Genomic DNA, 16,823 nt, shown 5'->3' with positions numbered 1-16,823 from the left:
ATTGTAAAATTAATATTTAATCTCTATAATTTAAGTCCACATATTTCATGGTGGCAACACAGATTATGAATAAGAGTAGTAGCTCAGAACCTGCAAGCTCATGAATGTTAAGCACTGCTTTAGGAAGCAGATTGCAATTAAAATACCTTCAGGTGGACATGCCATTTTTAGAAACTGCTTATAAGATGTTAAAAAGATATCAAATGTAAATGCAAAAGCTTGAAAAAAAGTGCTTCAGAAATGTGCTCACCCACCGGTGTCCCAGAAACTGCTGGCTTATTCACGGATGCCTCGGCAGGCTTTTGTGGACATGAAGCAGTTTCCTGCTTTACACTGTAGCTATTGATGGTAGCAGATGATTCACTTGTAGCAGACAGTTTTGATAAACAAGTAGTGCCAGGCTGTTCTTGTACAATGTTGTGCTTTATAGATGGGTGACTTAGGTCATCTTCCCAGGAGCCAATTGTAGCAGCCAATTTGGCAAAACGACCTTTTCTCCCAGACGGAGTATCTGATGGGACAGTGACAACAGGTGGCTTTGGTGGAGAAGCTTGTGTCTTTGACCGAAGTGGTGACAGGCAATTAGTTTCAGGTGAGATACCTAGAAATTTAATGAGTTGAAACATTTTAGATGCATTTCAGCTTAGACCACTTGAAGTTAAAATGCTATATAAGGATATACAGTATTTGTACAGGACCAGATGTACTAAAGAGATTTTCTTATGCTGACACTAAGGGAAAATACTTATTACGTTTGGCTAGAGTGAGGTTTATCCACAAAAGGGGAATTAAAATTCTTTGCAAACTAAATAGGCCCTGCAAGGATTAAAGTACCACAGGGAAAAATAGCTTGCTTACCGTAAAATGTGTTTTCCACAGATAGGATGAATTAGACATATTCTGTGGGTAACTTCATCTGGTGGCACTGGATGAACTCTACAAGCTAGTAGAGCTTTGAGCTCTACTGAGCATGTGCAGGAGCTCCCGCAAAGATATGCCATCGAATTTCCTCAATCTATTTCAAAGCTTATAAAATAGGAAAGTATGCAGTGCAGGAGGTGGGTCTCATGTCTAATTCATCCTATCTATAGAAAACACCATTTACAGTAAACAAACTTGCTTTTTCTGTCAATAAGCAGTGCTGAATTAGGCAATTTGTGGGAGTCCCAAGCTGAGGCTTGCAGGAGAGTTTGTTTCAAGCAAATCAGACTCCATCATGGATAGAGCAAAATTGCTTACCTGTAATAGGTGTTTATCCCAGGACAGCAGGATGTAGTCCTCACATATGGGTGACGTCACTGGACGGAGCCTATCAAGGAAAAACCTTTGTCAGTTTCTAGAAACTTGACTGGCACACTGAGCCAACTGAGCATGCTCAGCATGCCATTATCCCTCAAGCCACAGGGGTCTCCGTTCAGTCTCGTTTGTAGCAATAAGTGCGAGCGAAAAATAAAATAAAACGTTTCGGACCCAACTCCGCGGCGTGGCTGGTGGGTTTCGTGAGTACTACATCCTGCTATCCTGGAATAACATCTATTACAGGTAAGCAATTTTGCGCTGATATCAGAGCATCCCCTAAACCCTTGTGGTAAGCTGAGATAGCACTCAGGTATACCCTTACTGATGAGGTCTGGAGACCAGAATCTGAAAGGTGCCAAAGATAGTCTAATAAAGATGATGTGGGGCAGGAAAAGGGATCTATACTTTGCTGGGTGCACCACGAGGTGAATCTTTTCCACTTACAATGATAGGATTTTCGTGTGGAAGGCTTTTGTGAAGCTACAAGAACTTGAGACAGTTGAAAGAATGAGTGTTTGCAGGATCAAGCTTTCAACATCCAGGCTGTGAGGGATAGGGTCTGAAGGTTGGGATGGCGCAACCTGCCCTGGTCCTGAGTTATGAGAGTGGGTGCTGAGCCCAGGCGATTTGGTTCTCTGATCGAGAAGTATGGGAAACCATACTTGTCGAGGCCAATAAGGGGCTATGAGCAGTATCGGGGGATTCGCGTATAGGAGGCCCGAGTTCCAAGGGCGTCCATGGCGAACTGGTTTTTCCGCTTGTGTAGGGAGCTGAATCTGTCCACTTTGTGATTCAGTTCGGATGCAAAGTGGTCTATTGTTGGCTGACACTAACGTTGGAAGAGTTTGGTCGCTATCATCAGATCCAGGGACCACTCATGGGGATAGAACCGATGACTGAGGCGATCTGCAACTACGTTGTGTATGCCTGCTAGATAAGTGGCCCGGAGAAACATGGAATGTGTTAGGGCCCAGTCCCAAATCTGCATGGCTTCTTGGCATAGGAGATAAGAACCTGTACCTCCCTGTTTGTTCAGGTACCAAATGGCCACTGTGTTGTCTGTTTGTATGAGAACAGTCTCGTGTGAAATGCAGTCCTTGAACACAAAGAGCATAACATATAGCTCGAAGCTCCAGGAAGTTGATTTGAAATGTTGCTTCGAGTTTTCTCCAAGTACCTTGAGTCTTAAGATGGTCTATATGTGCTCCCCAACCCAAGGTGGATGCATCTGTAGATAAGGTTACTTGTGGAACTGGTTGCTGGAACGGTAGGCCTGTTAGCAAGTTGGTCGTGTTCATCCACCACAGGAGAGATGAACGTAACTGGTGGGTTATTTGAATGGGAGACAGTGATTGAAAAGCTTTGAGCCAATGTGATCTCAAAGTCCATTGTGTTATTCTCATGGCTAATCTGGCCATAGGGGTGACGTGGACCGTGGAAGCCATGTGGCCCAGCATTGTTAGGAACTGATGGGCTGAAGCTGTTTTCCTTGCTAGCAGCGATCTTGCTAGTCTGGAGAGTGTGTCTGTGCGGTCTTTTGGTAGGAAGGCCTTTGATACGGTGGTATTCAATTCTGCTCCAATAAACTGCAGAAGGCGAGATGGCATGAGGTGGGATTTTTGGTAGCTGATAAGAAATCCCAACAATTGAAGAACAGTGATTGTGAGCTTGAGAGAATAGAGTTCCTCGTTTTGACTGGTTCTTGATGAGCCAGTCGTCCAGATAAGGAAAAAAGTGTATACTTTTCTTGCGTAGATGGGCTACAGCAACTGCTAGGCACTTTGTAAATACTTGGGGTGCCAAGGCAAGTCCGAAGGGCAGAACCCGGTATTGAAAGTGCTGATGACCCAATAGGAAACGCAGGTACTTGCAATGAGGTGGGAAAATTGGAATGTGAGCGTAAGCGTCTTGAAGATCCAGAGACAGAGTCAATCTCCTGTTTGCAGAAGGGGAAGAATGGTGCCTAAGGACACCCCATCCTGAATTTTTCTTTTCGTAGAAATTTGTTGAGATTTCGGAGGTCTAAGATGGGGCGGAGTCCATCTGTTTTCTTTGGAATTAGAAAATAGCGGGAGTAGAATCCTCTGCCCTGCTGAGGTCGGGGAACCAGTTCCACAGCCCTGACTCTCAGGAGGGTGGATAATTCTGTTTCTAGAAGAGTAGTATGATCCTTGTGTACCCAGAGAGTTTGGTAGGGAATCTCTGGGTACTGTGAGAAAATCCAGATGGTAACCTTGTGTTATAATGGATAGTACCCATTGATCTGTTGTGGTGATTATCCAATTGAGTAGAAAGAAAAACTCTGCCTCCTACTGGTAAATTTTGATCTGGGTTTTTGGAGAGGCTGCTGTTTCTCTGGGAGTTTTTCAAAACCCCGATGCCTGGCCCGTCTGAGGCAGCGACGGCTGAGACCTGGATGCTGTTGGCTGCCTGAGATGAGCTCTCTGGGCTGGCCGTGTTGTCCTACCACGAGGAGCTGGTGGATAATACCTGCATGGTCGGTAGAATGGCTTTCTTGTATCTTTTTCTGGACGGGTATCTTGCAGAAGATGGAGTTTCTGCAGTAATCACAGAGTTGGCGCAGACTTTCGTTATGATCCTTCAATTGCGCCACTGTATCTTGCACTTTTTCTCCAAACAAGTTGTCACCTGTGCAAGGAAGGACTGCTAGTTTTTCTTGGACCTCAGGCCTGAGGTTGGATGCCTTCAGCCATGCCCATCTTCTGGCATTAATACCAGTGGCTGCCATTCTGGAGGATGTCTCGAATAAGTCATAGGCTGCATGCACCTCGTGCTTCCCAGCTTCTAGACCTTTATGTATGATGGAACTAAAAGTGTTTTTATGCTGTTGTGGAAGAGTTTCTGATTATTCTTGCATCTGCTTTCACAAATTTCTTTGGTATTGCGTCATAATTTGTATGAGGCAATTCTGGATAAGAGCATGGAAACCTGGAACATCTTACATCCCAAATTATCTAAAAAGTTTTGCTATTTCCCAGGAGGCGTAGAGGAGTGTAGCCTAATCCTTTTTGATCTTTTCTGCACAGACTCTACCACAGATTGATGTGGGAGCTGAGGCTTTTGGAATCCAGGTGTTGTACCAAATATGTGGGATCTGTCTTTCTGTTTACTGGTGGAACAGAGCAGGGATGCTCCCAAAGGCGATGTTGAAGGTCAACTAGCACTTCATGCACTGGCATGGCGACTATCTCTTTAGGAGCATCAACAAATTGAAGGACCTCTAAAGTCCTGTGTCTTGTATCCTCTTCTGTTAATAATTGGAAGGGATTGGGATGGCACAACTGTCCGTTCTTCTGAGATATCAGGGACGGATCTGTGCCTAGCCGAATTTGCAGACGCACTGAGAGGTCGCGACAGATGGGGAACCATACCTGTTGTGGCTAGTAGCGGGCTATTAGAATCATTAGGCCCCTGTCTCTGCATAGCTTCACGAGAGTCGTGGGTAGGCATAGAGGAGGCCTGTCGCCCAGGAAAGGGCAAAAGCATCCCGTGGTGGAGTTCTTTGACTGCGCTGTAGGGAGCAAACGTTCTCCACCTTGCGATTGTGAACCGTCGTAAAGAGGTCGATGCTCGGATACCCCCAATTCTGAAATATCCAGTCCACCACTGTGGGGTTGAGGGACCACTCGTGGGGCTGAAATGTACGACTGAGTTTGTCCGCTAGAACATTGTCCACACCCGCCAGGTAGGTCGTTCTCAGTAGCATGGCATGAGAGCGCCAAGGCCCAAATATGTGCTACTTCCTGACATAGGAGGTAGGACCCGGTCCCTCCCTGCTTGTTGATGTACCACATCACTACTTGATTGTCCGTTTGGATTAGGATTGTTTTGTTTGATAAGCAATCCTTGAAAGCACAAAGGGCATTATCTGATCGCTCGGAGCTCCAGAAAGTTTATTTGATGTCGTGCCTCTTCTGCAGACCAGGGTCCCTGAGTCTGCAGGTGGTTGCCATGTGCTCCCCAACCTAGAGTGGAAGCATCGGTTGTCAGGATTATCTGAGATTCTGGATCTTGAAAAGGCAGCCCTTTGAGCAGGTGGGACTCTTGGATCCACCACGCCAGTGAGAGACAAAGCTGCCTGGTGACATGGACAATGTTGGACATTGAATAATGTGTCTGTGACCACTGGGATTTTAATGTCCACTGTGTTACTCTCATGGCAAGTCGAGCCATTGGGATAACATGGACAGAGGACGCCATATGTCCCAGCAAGACGAGGACATGACTAGCAGTTGAGGTTCGTCAAGACTGTACAGTGCGCACCAGCCCTGCCAGTGTCTGAGCTCGGTCCCTGGGAAGAAAAAGCCTTTGCTTGGAGAGTGTAGAGATCCGCTCCGATAAAGGAGAGGACTTGAGACGGAGTCAGATGGGACTTCTGATAATTGATTAGAAATCTCGAGGATGGTAGGAGCCACACAGTAAGATGGAGGGAGTGAAGAACTGCCTCCGGAGATTGAGCACTCAGTAACCAGTCGTCTAAATAAGGATAGACGTGAGTGCCTAGTCTTCTTAAGTATGCGGCTACTACTACCAGGCATTTCGTGAAGACTCGAGGGGCCGATGCCAGGCCGAATGGAAACACCCGAAACTGGAAGTGTTTGTTTCTGACGAGGAACCGGAGATACTTTCTGTGAGACGGAGTAATTGCTGTGTGCATGTACGCGTCTGAGATCTAGAGAGCAAAGCCAATCCCCGTGTTGGAGAAGCGGTAGCAAGGAGCCCAAGGTTACCATCCGAAACTTCTCTTTCCGAAGGTGTAAGATGGGGCGAATGCTTCCCGTCTTTTTTGGTATTAAGAAGTACCGGGAGTAGAAGCCCTGTCCCCTTTGCAAAGGAGGAACTGGTTCTATGGTATTGTGCACAGGAGATAAACATTCAAATGTGAAGGGTCCTAGTCATCTGAGAACTATTGAAATTGGAAAGTAGCTGGATGGGAAAATTTAGGGGAAGAAGAGCAGTGAGCAAAACTAAAAAAAAAACCCCCACAAAACAACCACAGGTAAGGTATAAAGATAGTTAACCTTTTTGTTAGAAAACGAGAGATAACAGGGAAAACAGAGGCCGCCTTGGTTTCTAAAGTAGCAGAAGATGTAAAAATAAAAGGTTAGTGTTCATAAACTACAAGAGATCGCACAAAGACAGGCAAAAACAGGAAAAGGAGTCAGGAAAGTGAATATGCACATGGTAGAAAAAGAGCAAATATAATAAAGAGGGAAAAAGACTTGGAAAGATTTGTGAAAAAGAAAAACAAAATTATCTGTTAAATTTTGTTGCCATGAATTTTGCTGTACCAGTCCAAATATATCCCATCTGTCTCCCTAACAACAGATGGAGGCAGAGCATACAGACCATGTTGCACTACCACTACTATATATATGTGGTACAGCATAGAGAAACTCTAGTATATCAATGACAAAACACTAAACACACAAACCGCATTAAAGGAAAACCAAAATTAAACCCCTTAAATATGCTGGGAGAGAATCTCCGAAAACTCCATCCATGTCAAAATTCTGACAGGGGAAAGATATACAATGAAACACGGTAGGTAATGAAAAATTACTAGCTTGACTGAGAAATATAGGAAGAAGTGGAAATCAAGAGCAAAAGAGCAGTAGTATACGGCCAAACATCCCAAGTGGGTTCTAGATTGTAGTAGCTTTCTTTCAATGAATCCTGCTAACAAGTAAGAAAATGGACTGTTCGGACTAGTCCAGTCAAAACAGGTGGGAAGTACCCAAACACCACTAATAAGGGAAAGAGGATGTAAAGGCCAATGAGATCAGCAGCTTCAAAAGCTGCACTCTTTAGCAAACATATCCAGTCGATTATGTTTCAAAAAACAAATGTTATTGTCAAATTTTGACTAGACTATTAAGTGCAGTTCTACCTTTTCTGGTATCAGAAGATCAAACTGGCTTTGTAAAGAGAAGACCTGGTGTCCATAATGCTCGTAAGTTGTTGGAGGCTCAATATAATCCTTACCCTTTAAATCAAGCAGGTTTGGTGATCAGTTTCTATGCTGAAAAGACTTTTGATAAAGTTCAATGGCAATATGATTTGGGTACTAGAGTAGGATTAAATGGACAATTTTCTCAGTGGAAGAGAATGGGCAGTGGAGTACTTCAGGGATCTGTATTGGGACCCGTACTTTTCAATATATTTATGAATGATCTGGAAAGAAATATGACGAGTGAGGTAATCAAATTTGCAGATGATACAAAATTGTTCAGAGTAGTTAAATCACAAGCAGATTATGATACACTGCAGGAAGACCTTGTGAGACTGGAAAATTGGGCAGATGAAATTTCATGTGGATAAGTGCAAGGTGATGCATATAGGGAAAAATAACCCATGCTATAGTTACACAATGTTAGGTTGCATATTAGGAGCTACCACCCAAGAAAGATCTAGACGTCATAGTGGATAACACATTGAAATCATTGGTTCAGTGTGCAGTCAAAAAAACAAACTGAATATTGGGAATTATTAGAAAGGGAATGGTGAATAAAACGGAAAATGTCTTAATGCCTCTGTATCGCTTCATGGTGAGACCGCACCTTGAATACTGTGTACAATTCTGGTCGCCGCATCTCAAAGATATAATTGCGATGGAGAAGGTACAGAGAAGGGTGACCAAAATGATAAAGGGGATGGAACAGCTCCCCTTTGAGGAAAGGCTGAAGAGGTTAGGACTTTTCAGCTTGGAGACGAGACGGCTAGGGGGGATATGATAGAGGTGTTTAAAATCATGAGAGGTCTAGAACGGGTTAATGTGAATCATTTACTCTTTCGGATAATAGAAGGACTAGGGGGCACTCCATGAAGTTAGCATGTGGCACATTTAAAACTAATCAGAGAAAGTTCTTTTTCACTCAACACACAATTAAACTCTGGAATTTGTTGCCAGAGGATATGGTTAGTGCAGCTGTGTTTAAAAAAAGGAATGGATAAGTTCTTGGAGGAGAAGTCCATTACCTGCTATTAAGTTCACTTAGAGAATAGCCACTGCTATTATTAGCAACAGTAACATGGGATAGACTTAGTTTTTGGGTACTTGCCAGGTTCTTATGGCCTGCATTGGCCACTGTTGGAAACAGGATGCTGGTCTTGATAGACCCTTGGTCTGACCCAGTATGGCATGTTATGTTCTTAAATCTCTGGACGGAATGGAATGCATCCCAGGATTCTGAAGAAACTAAAAAATGAAATTTCAGATCCATTAGTTAAAATTTGTAACCTATTATAATCATCCATTGTACCTGAAGACTGAAGGGTGGCCAAAGTAACACCAATACTTAAACAGGGTTCCAGAGGCAATCTGGGAAATTATAGACCAATGAGCCTGACTTCAGTGCCAGGAAAAATAGTGGAAACTATTCTACAGATCAAAATCAGAGCATATAGAAAGACATGATTTAATGGAACAGTCAACATCAATTTATCCAAGGGAAGTCTTGCCTCACAAATCTGCTGCATTTTCTTTTTGAAGGGGTTAATAATTATGTGATAAAGGTGAACCGGTAAATGAAGTATATTTGGAGTATCAGAAAGTTTGAAAAAAAAGTCCCTCATGAGATGCTTCTAAGAAAACTAATATGTTACGGGATTGGAGGAGATGTCCTTTCGTGGATTACAAACTGGTTAAAAGACAAGAAACAGAGTAGGATTAAGCAGTTAATATTCTCAGTAGAAAAAAGGGTAAACAGTGGAGTGCCTCAGGGATCAGTACTTGGACCGGTGCTTTTCAATATATTTATAAATGATCGGGAAAGGAATACAACAAGTGAGGTAATCAAATTTGCAGATACAAAATTATTCAGAGTAGTTAAATCACAAATGGATTGTGATAAATTGTAGGAGGACCTTGCAAGACTGAAAGACAGGGCATCCAAATGACAGATGAAATTTAATGTGGACAAGTACAAGATGTTGCATATAAGGAAAAATAACCCATGCTGTAGTTACATGTTAGGTTCCATAAAGCAAAATTGCTTACCTTGTAAATAGGTGTTATCCCAGGACAGCAGGATGTAGTCCTCACATATGGGGTGACATCACCGACTGAGCCCTAGCGCGGGAAATCTTTCTGTCAAAGATTCTACATATGATAGAGTGGTTCTCTGTACACTTCCAAAATAGTTACGGAATTCCACTTGAACCAATCCATAGTTTTACCCACATTCTTTCCAAGGCCTCATTCCCATCCAGGAGAAACAGCCTTACATAGCTTGGACTGTAAGCATGCACTAGCATTTTATATAAACCGCACTGCAGTCCACAGAAAATCCACACAACTGTTTGTATCTTATGATCCAAACAAACCAGGAAAAGCAGTGGGTAAACATACTATATCCAATTGGCTAGCAGATTGCATACAGTTTTGCTATGAAAAAGCAGGCCTCCCTCTCCAAGGGCAAGTAAAGGCGCATTCAGTAAGAGCAATGTCAACCTCAGTAGCACACTATCGTTCAGTGCCAATCCTTGACATATGTAAAGCAGCAACATGGAGTTCTCTTCACACTTTTGCAGCTCATTACTGTTTGGACAAGCAGGGATGACAAGATTCAGCCTATGGACAATCTGTCTTAAAGAACTTGTTTCCAGTATAATCCCAACTCCTTCTACAACCAACCTACTGTGATCTTTGGCCGACTCATATTCAACAATACATCGCTGTTGCTTCACTACACAATGACTCAGCCTCTAGCTTGCTAATCAACCATATGTGAGGACTAGCATCCTGCTTGTCCTGGGATAAAGCAAAATTGCTTACCTTTAATAGGTGTTATCCCAGGACAGCAGGATGTAGTCCTCACAGAACCCACCTTTTATTATTTTATTTTTGCTAAAGCTTATTGCTACATACGAGACTGAAGAGAGACACCTGTGGCAGAGAATATCATGGCATGCTCAGTGGCCTCACAGGGCCAGTCAAAAGTTTCTAGAAACTTTGACAGAAAGATTTCCCGCACTAGGGCTCTGGTGACGTCACCCCATATCTGAGGACTAGCATCCTACTTGTCCTGGGATAATAGGAGTTACCACCCAGGAAAAAAATCTAGGCATCCTAGTGGATAATACATTGAAATAATCAGCTCAGTGTGCTGCGGCAGTCAAAAAAGTTAACAACGTTAGAAATTATTAGGAAGGGAATGGTGAATAAAATGGAAAATGTCATGATGACTCTGTATTGCTCCATGGTGAGACCGCACCTTGAGTACTATGTACAATTCTGGTCACCGCATCTCAAAAGAGAAATAATTGCACTGGAGAAGGTACAGAGGATGAACAAAATGATAAAGGGGATCTCCCCTATGAAGAAACACTAAAGAGGTTAGGGCTGTTCAGGAAGAGACCGCTGAGGGGGGATATGATAGCGGTCTTTAAAATGTGAGTTCTAGAATGGGTAGATGTGAAATGGTTATTTACTCTTTCAGATAATAAAAAAAAAAAACAAAAAACTAGGGGCACTCCATGAAGTTAGCATGTGGCACATTTAAAACTAAATCGGAGAAAATTTTCACCCCATGCACAATTAAGCTCTGGAATTTGTTGCCAGAGAATGTGGTTAGTGCAGTTAGTGTAGCTGGGATTAAAAAAAGGTTTGGATAAGTTATTGGAGGAGATGTCCATTAACTGATATTAATCAAGCTGACTTAGGGAACAGCCACTGCTATTACTGGCATCAGTAGCATGGGATCTACTTAGTGTTTGGGTATTTGCCAGGTACTTGTAAGCCTGGGTTGGCCACTGATGGAAACAGGATGCTGGGCTTGATGGAACCTTGATCCGAAAGAGTATGGCGAATTCTTATGTTCTTAAGTTCTGATCTACAATTTTCTCCAGGACTACAGAGTGGAGTGTTCAAAATTTGGAAGGAACAAGGTATGAGGATATTACTTCTCTTTATTGTTTTGAGAATCAATGGCTTTTTTCCTTTTCAACAGTTGTGATCGATAGCAGGTTTCCTGCTCTCAATTTTATGCCTATCTATAAGCTAGGTATTCTGTATACCCATTTACAACAGAAATTCCCTACTTTATCCCACAAACTCCTTGGTGACGGCAATGTGATCTCTGGGGACAAAGTCAAATAGACTCTCTTAGTGGTATAAATGACATTTGTTTAAAAATAAACCCTGTAATTTTAACTGATCTTGTACAATTCTGGCCTCAATTAGACTTGTGTCACCTAAGGATATTCCTTGTACTGAGTATTTTATGAAAATCTCTAGATGCCAAATTTCAAGATTTGTATGTTAAACTATTATATCGTAACTATAATGACAATATTAAGGCCTTTAAATTTGGTATAACACTCAGATCTTTGCCCTGGATGCAAAAACAGAGAGGCTCTCTGATTCATTAAATTTTTTGGTAAGGATTTTTCTCTTTGGGAGGAGGTTTTTCTATAATTCAAAGTTACTGGGACACAACTTCTTTTGTTATTAGGTTCTTCTTTAATCTGTGTGCCAAATTTTAGGGGCTTTTTGAAATTTATGGTGCTTTGTTGGTAGTTTCTGCATTTTGAAGTTTTGGATGCATTCTGAGGCTCCACCATTTGCATCTTGATTAAGGCTGATTGAATGCATATTTAGATGTAATATCACCTTACACTGCCTGCTGATTATAGGCAGGCTTGGAAGTCTTATAATTTTTTGTCTGACTCAAAGATCACTTGCAATGGTTGGGGTTTATCATTCGATGGTGTTGATAATGTATTTGGGTTTTGTTTTTTTTTTTAGTTCTGCTTTGCTCTGGTATACTTCTGGGATGATTGGTTACCTTGTCTTGTATTGTTAACGCTTGCATTCTTACACGTATGTATGAAAATAGTCTTGGAAATTCAATATTTGACTGCGGTTTTATGGCTATTTTCTGATAATTGTTTTTTCTGTTATGTACATATGTTGCACTTATATTTCCCATGACTTGTTAATAAACACTAAAATTTAAAGTGGAAAAGGCCATGGGGCCGGATGAAGGATACTACAGGAGCTCAGACATATCTTGGCAGCTCTGCTAATAGACCCCTGGAAATGGGAGCAGTGCTGCAAGATTGGATAAGAGCAGTTGTGGTTCTGCTTCACAAGAGAGGTAGCAGAGAAGAGGCTGGAAACTAAAAGTTGGTTAGCCTCACCTCAGTGGTGGAAAAATTAATGGAAACTCTGCTAAAAGAAAGAATAATGAACTATCTAAATCCAGTAAGTTGCAGTATCCAAGGCAGCATGGATTCACCAGGGGAAGTCCTGCCAGAAAATCTGATTTTTGATTAGATGACTAGAGAATTGGATCGAGGAATAGTGCTAGATATGATTTACTTTGGATTTCAGCAAAGTTTCTGAAATCGGTACCACATAGGAGGCTTGTGAATAAAATGAGAAGCATGGGAGTTGGCACGAAGGTGGTGGAAGGGATTACAAACTGATTGACTTACAGAAGACAATGGGTAATGGTAAATGGAATCTACTCTGAAGAAAAAAAAATGTTGTTAAGTGAAGTGCCACAAGGATCAGTATTGTGATTGGCTCTGTTCAATATCTTTGAGAGAGATATTGTGGCAGGGATAGAAGATACAGTTTGTCAAGAGTTCTATCTATGCCTCCGCTCTAGGAGCATTGGACAGGGCAGAGGAATGAGTCTGAAGAAAGGATTGTAACCCCTGGAAAAAAATTCTACCCAGGAAAAAGTAGATGCATCCAGACCAGGAGGTACCTGAGGAGTACTGATTTGAGCTACCATTCCCTGCTGAAGAACCAATTAGGGGAGAACCAAAATCAGGTGGCCCCACCTGCGAGATCCTTATCCAGACCCACATCAAGCTGAGAAGAACCAGGATTAGCAAAATCAGAGGAAGACAAGTCCCTTTGAGTCTCCAAACAGCATTGGCACAATTCAGCGGGCACTCCTGGCTGAGATGCCCAAATATGACAAGCAGAGCAAAGAGAAAGGCATTTAGGCTTCTTAGGCACAGGCGCTATTATGGCAAACAATGCGCTGAGTGATGGCCTGAGGGGTGAGCCTATTTTATGGGATTTTGTTGTTTTTTTTTTTTTAATATATATATAGGCACTTAGGCACCCAAAAATTGTGTCCCCCAACACTTATGCGCGCACACAACTAAGCGCTCATCTAGGTGGCCAGAATGAAAGTGCACACAAAAGTTAAGTGCACAATGCCATTTGTGCACTGTTGAAAGCGCGTGGCCAGTAGGAGGTGCTGAACGTGGGCGCTCAAAACTGGGCACAACTGAACACACAGCAAGACGCACACACCGGACCAATAAGCTAGAACAGTGCAGCCTCAGAAAATGCGCAAAAATCCATTGCGGCCTACCACACCTTGCACAGCAAAGCCTACGATCGGGGCCTAGCCAAGAGACTGCTCAACCCACCAGGCTGCTCACAGAGTGGGATAAATGGCGTAACGGTGTGATGAACATTGGAACAGCAAGTCTAGCATGGAGACAAGACAGGAGGAAGCCCTGCACAGTAAAAAAAAAAAAAGAAAAAGAAAAAGAAAAACACACCTCCCCCCTAAAGTTTCTGTATGTATGTGTGTCTGAATACTTTCACTTTTTCCACATTGTTACTTTACACCTTTATTCTAAAAGGAATAGGCATTTTTTTCTCTCCTCAATCTGTACACAATACCCATAACAGTAAAGTAAAATCAGGTTTGTAGAAATTTGTGCAAATTAGTTTAAAAAAATTGAAATATCACATTTACGTACGCAGACTCTTTACTCAATACTTTGTTGAGACACCTTTTGCAGCGATTACGGCCTCAAATCTTCTTGGGTATGACTACAAATTTGGCACACCTGAATTTGGGAATTTTCTCCCATTTTCCCCGCACATCCTCAAGCTCTGTCAGGTGGGATGTGGAGCATGCATGCACAGCTATTTTCAGGTCTCTCCAGGGATATTCGAAATCACTCCTGTGTTGGTCGACTTGGCTGTTTGCTTAAGGTCGTTGTTCTGTTGGAAGATGAATAGTCACCCCAGTCTAAGTCCAAAGTCCCCTGGAGCATTTTTTCCATCAAGGAACTCTTTGCACTTTGCCCAGTTTATATCTTTCCTTCAATCCTGACTTGTCTCCCAGTTCCTGCAGCTGAAAAACATCCCCACCACCATGTTTCACTATAGGGATGCTATTTGCTAGGTGATAAGCAATGCTTGATTTCCTCCGGACATGACGCTTTGCATTCAGGCCAAAAAGAGTTCAATCTCCATTTCAAACCAGAGAATCTAATTTCTCATGCTCTGAAAGACCTTTCAGTGCCTTTTGGAAACCTCCAAGTGGGCTGTCATGAGCCTTTTACTGAGGAGTGGCTTGTATTTGGCTATTCTACCATAAAGGAACGATTGGTGGAGTGCTGCAGAGATGGTTGTCCTTCTGGAAAGTTCTCCCATCTCCATAGTGGAACTCTGGAGCTCTGTCAGAATGACCATTGGGTTCTTGGTCACCTCCCTGACCAAGGCTTTTTTTTCCCTCCCCATTGCTCAGTTTGGGCAGGTGGCCAGCATTAGGAAGAGTCCTGGTAAGTCCGAAATTCTTCCATTTAAGAATGGTGGAGGCCACTGTATTCAGGACCTTCAATACTGCAGCAATATTTTTGTACCCTTCCCCAGATCTGTGCCTCAGCACAATTCTCTCCTGGAAGTCTACAGACAATTCCTTCAACTTCATAGCTTTGAAAGCTGTCCCTGCATTCAGGGAAGTATTTTCCCATTATATTTCCTGTCACTCAGATCTACAGTTTTCAAGGAGAGTGAATGAGGGCAGCAGCCCAGAGCAAGGACAGAGTTGCCTTCAACATTTTGTAGCCAGCTACCAACCACAGGGCATCTCCTAATATTTATTTAAAAGATTTTATATACCGCAAATTGGGCAGTAACCTGCCCGGCTAAGCGGTTTACAAGTAAAAACATACATAATTAAAAACAATGCAAACAATACAATGTACATCATTGAGTTACATTAATACACTGCTTCCTGCTAAGAACGGGGCCTTAAAGAACTAGATATCCCAGAGACCAAAAGGAAATGGTGGAACCAAGGATGGAGGTGCTGGCCAGATAAAACTAGACAGAGGATGCAGATATTAGGCCCTGGAGCTCTGAGGTGCCCTGAGCACCAAGCTCCTACTCCAGGAGCACGTGCCAGTTCATTTATTGGATTTTGTTTTTAAATAACCATCTCCTGGGAATAGACACCACCATATGGACAACACTGCAAAGCTCCAAGTTGTCATAGTAGGGTGGGCCTCTGTGGTATCATGATCTCTCTCATCACCGCCCTACTGGAATACCAGGTTATTTTTGCCATGCAGGAACCTCACCATTAAAAAAACAAGAGCCCCCAAATCTCTACTGAATCATGTACCTGATGGCAGCAATACAGAATGAACCCTGTACATCCCGCAGTAAAGCTGCTGCTACAGTGATTGCCTTTCCCTGCTGAGAAACAAAAGGATCACATATCCAGAAGTATAAAAATGCTTATATTATTGCTAAAATTGTAGGGAAAACTGTGCAGCAGAGACAGAAGAGGAAGAAAAGCTAAACCTTCTGTTCTCTAGTAGAGATTCTAGTGGTAGCTTTGATCTATTTACTCCTTGAACACAGATAGCCCATGCAATTTTGCTTTCTGCATGCTGTAAGAACACATACAATAATCTTGTGCTCTAGACAAAACTGCAAAACTAGGTCAATATGAAGTAGATCTTACTATTTCTATCCCAGTGGCGACGCTGTTCTGCCAGTTTCTGCATACGAGTTTTAACCGAGGTGGTTGTGGGAGTTACAGAACTCCAATTCTGGTCTTCTTTCCCACTAGACAGAGGAAGTGAGGAGCCTGTGAGTGCCACATTACCAGCATCTTGTGGCTGAGGAGCAGAGTCAGGAGAAAGTTGTTTTACACAAGCTAACTTCGCTGGATGTCTATTCTCTGAGCCAGAAACCAGTACCTCATCAGAACAATGTTTTTTCGAAGGGGATGGCTTTGTAGAAGATTTTTCTGCAGAGATAAAAGGAAAGAAAATGTTCAAGAGCTTTTTAAACTAAATACATAGAAATTTGAATCATTATGCTCAAGTTTAGCTTAGGGTTCTAATTTTTGGTTTAATCTATCCAAATCTGATGTCAATTTTTCAGAGAGGTTAAATGTAATTTCTGAAAAGGTTAAAAATTCACTTCTATTTCACAAAAAAGCAAACACACTAATCACAATGTTGGCCTACAGAAAGCATCCTCTAAAAGCTTTCCTTAATAGAGAAACCCACTATACCATGCTTTCTATAAAGAAGGGGGGTTGTCTTAGATGTCATCCTTTCAGAGATATGAGAGAGTTGCCAACCAGAAACAAGTGTTTGCAGACAGCAGGATAATCCATCATGTGTGGGTGATGGCACCTGACTGTGCCAAGAAGAGCAAGTTTGCTTACCGTAAACTGTGTTTTCTGTAGATAGATGAATTAGTCATGCTGTATGGGTACATC

The 16,823-nt window shown here is 42.4% G+C and overlaps 1 protein-coding gene across 7 annotated transcripts in view; it reads right to left on the bottom strand.

Moving 5' to 3' along the window:
- Nucleotides 1-16,823, bottom strand: part of ANLN (anillin actin binding protein) — a 212,424-nt gene that overhangs the window by 157,273 nt on the left and 38,328 nt on the right. For all 7 annotated transcript variants that reach the window (XM_029589491.1, XM_029589492.1, XM_029589494.1 and 4 more), the window contains exons 3-4: nucleotides 16,056-16,343; nucleotides 255-601 (exon numbers count right to left, since the gene is read on the bottom strand). In XM_029589491.1, coding sequence (XP_029445351.1) covers nucleotides 255-601; nucleotides 16,056-16,343 — 635 coding nt within the window. The remainder of the gene's footprint in view (nucleotides 1-254; nucleotides 602-16,055; nucleotides 16,344-16,823) is intronic.

Source organism: Rhinatrema bivittatum, chromosome 2 (genome assembly GCF_901001135.1).
Source record: "Rhinatrema bivittatum chromosome 2, aRhiBiv1.1, whole genome shotgun sequence".
Lineage (NCBI taxonomy): Eukaryota > Metazoa > Chordata > Amphibia > Gymnophiona > Rhinatrematidae > Rhinatrema > Rhinatrema bivittatum.
The sequence above is the reverse complement of the archived record's forward strand: the minus strand, read 5'-3'. Positions and strand labels throughout refer to the sequence as shown.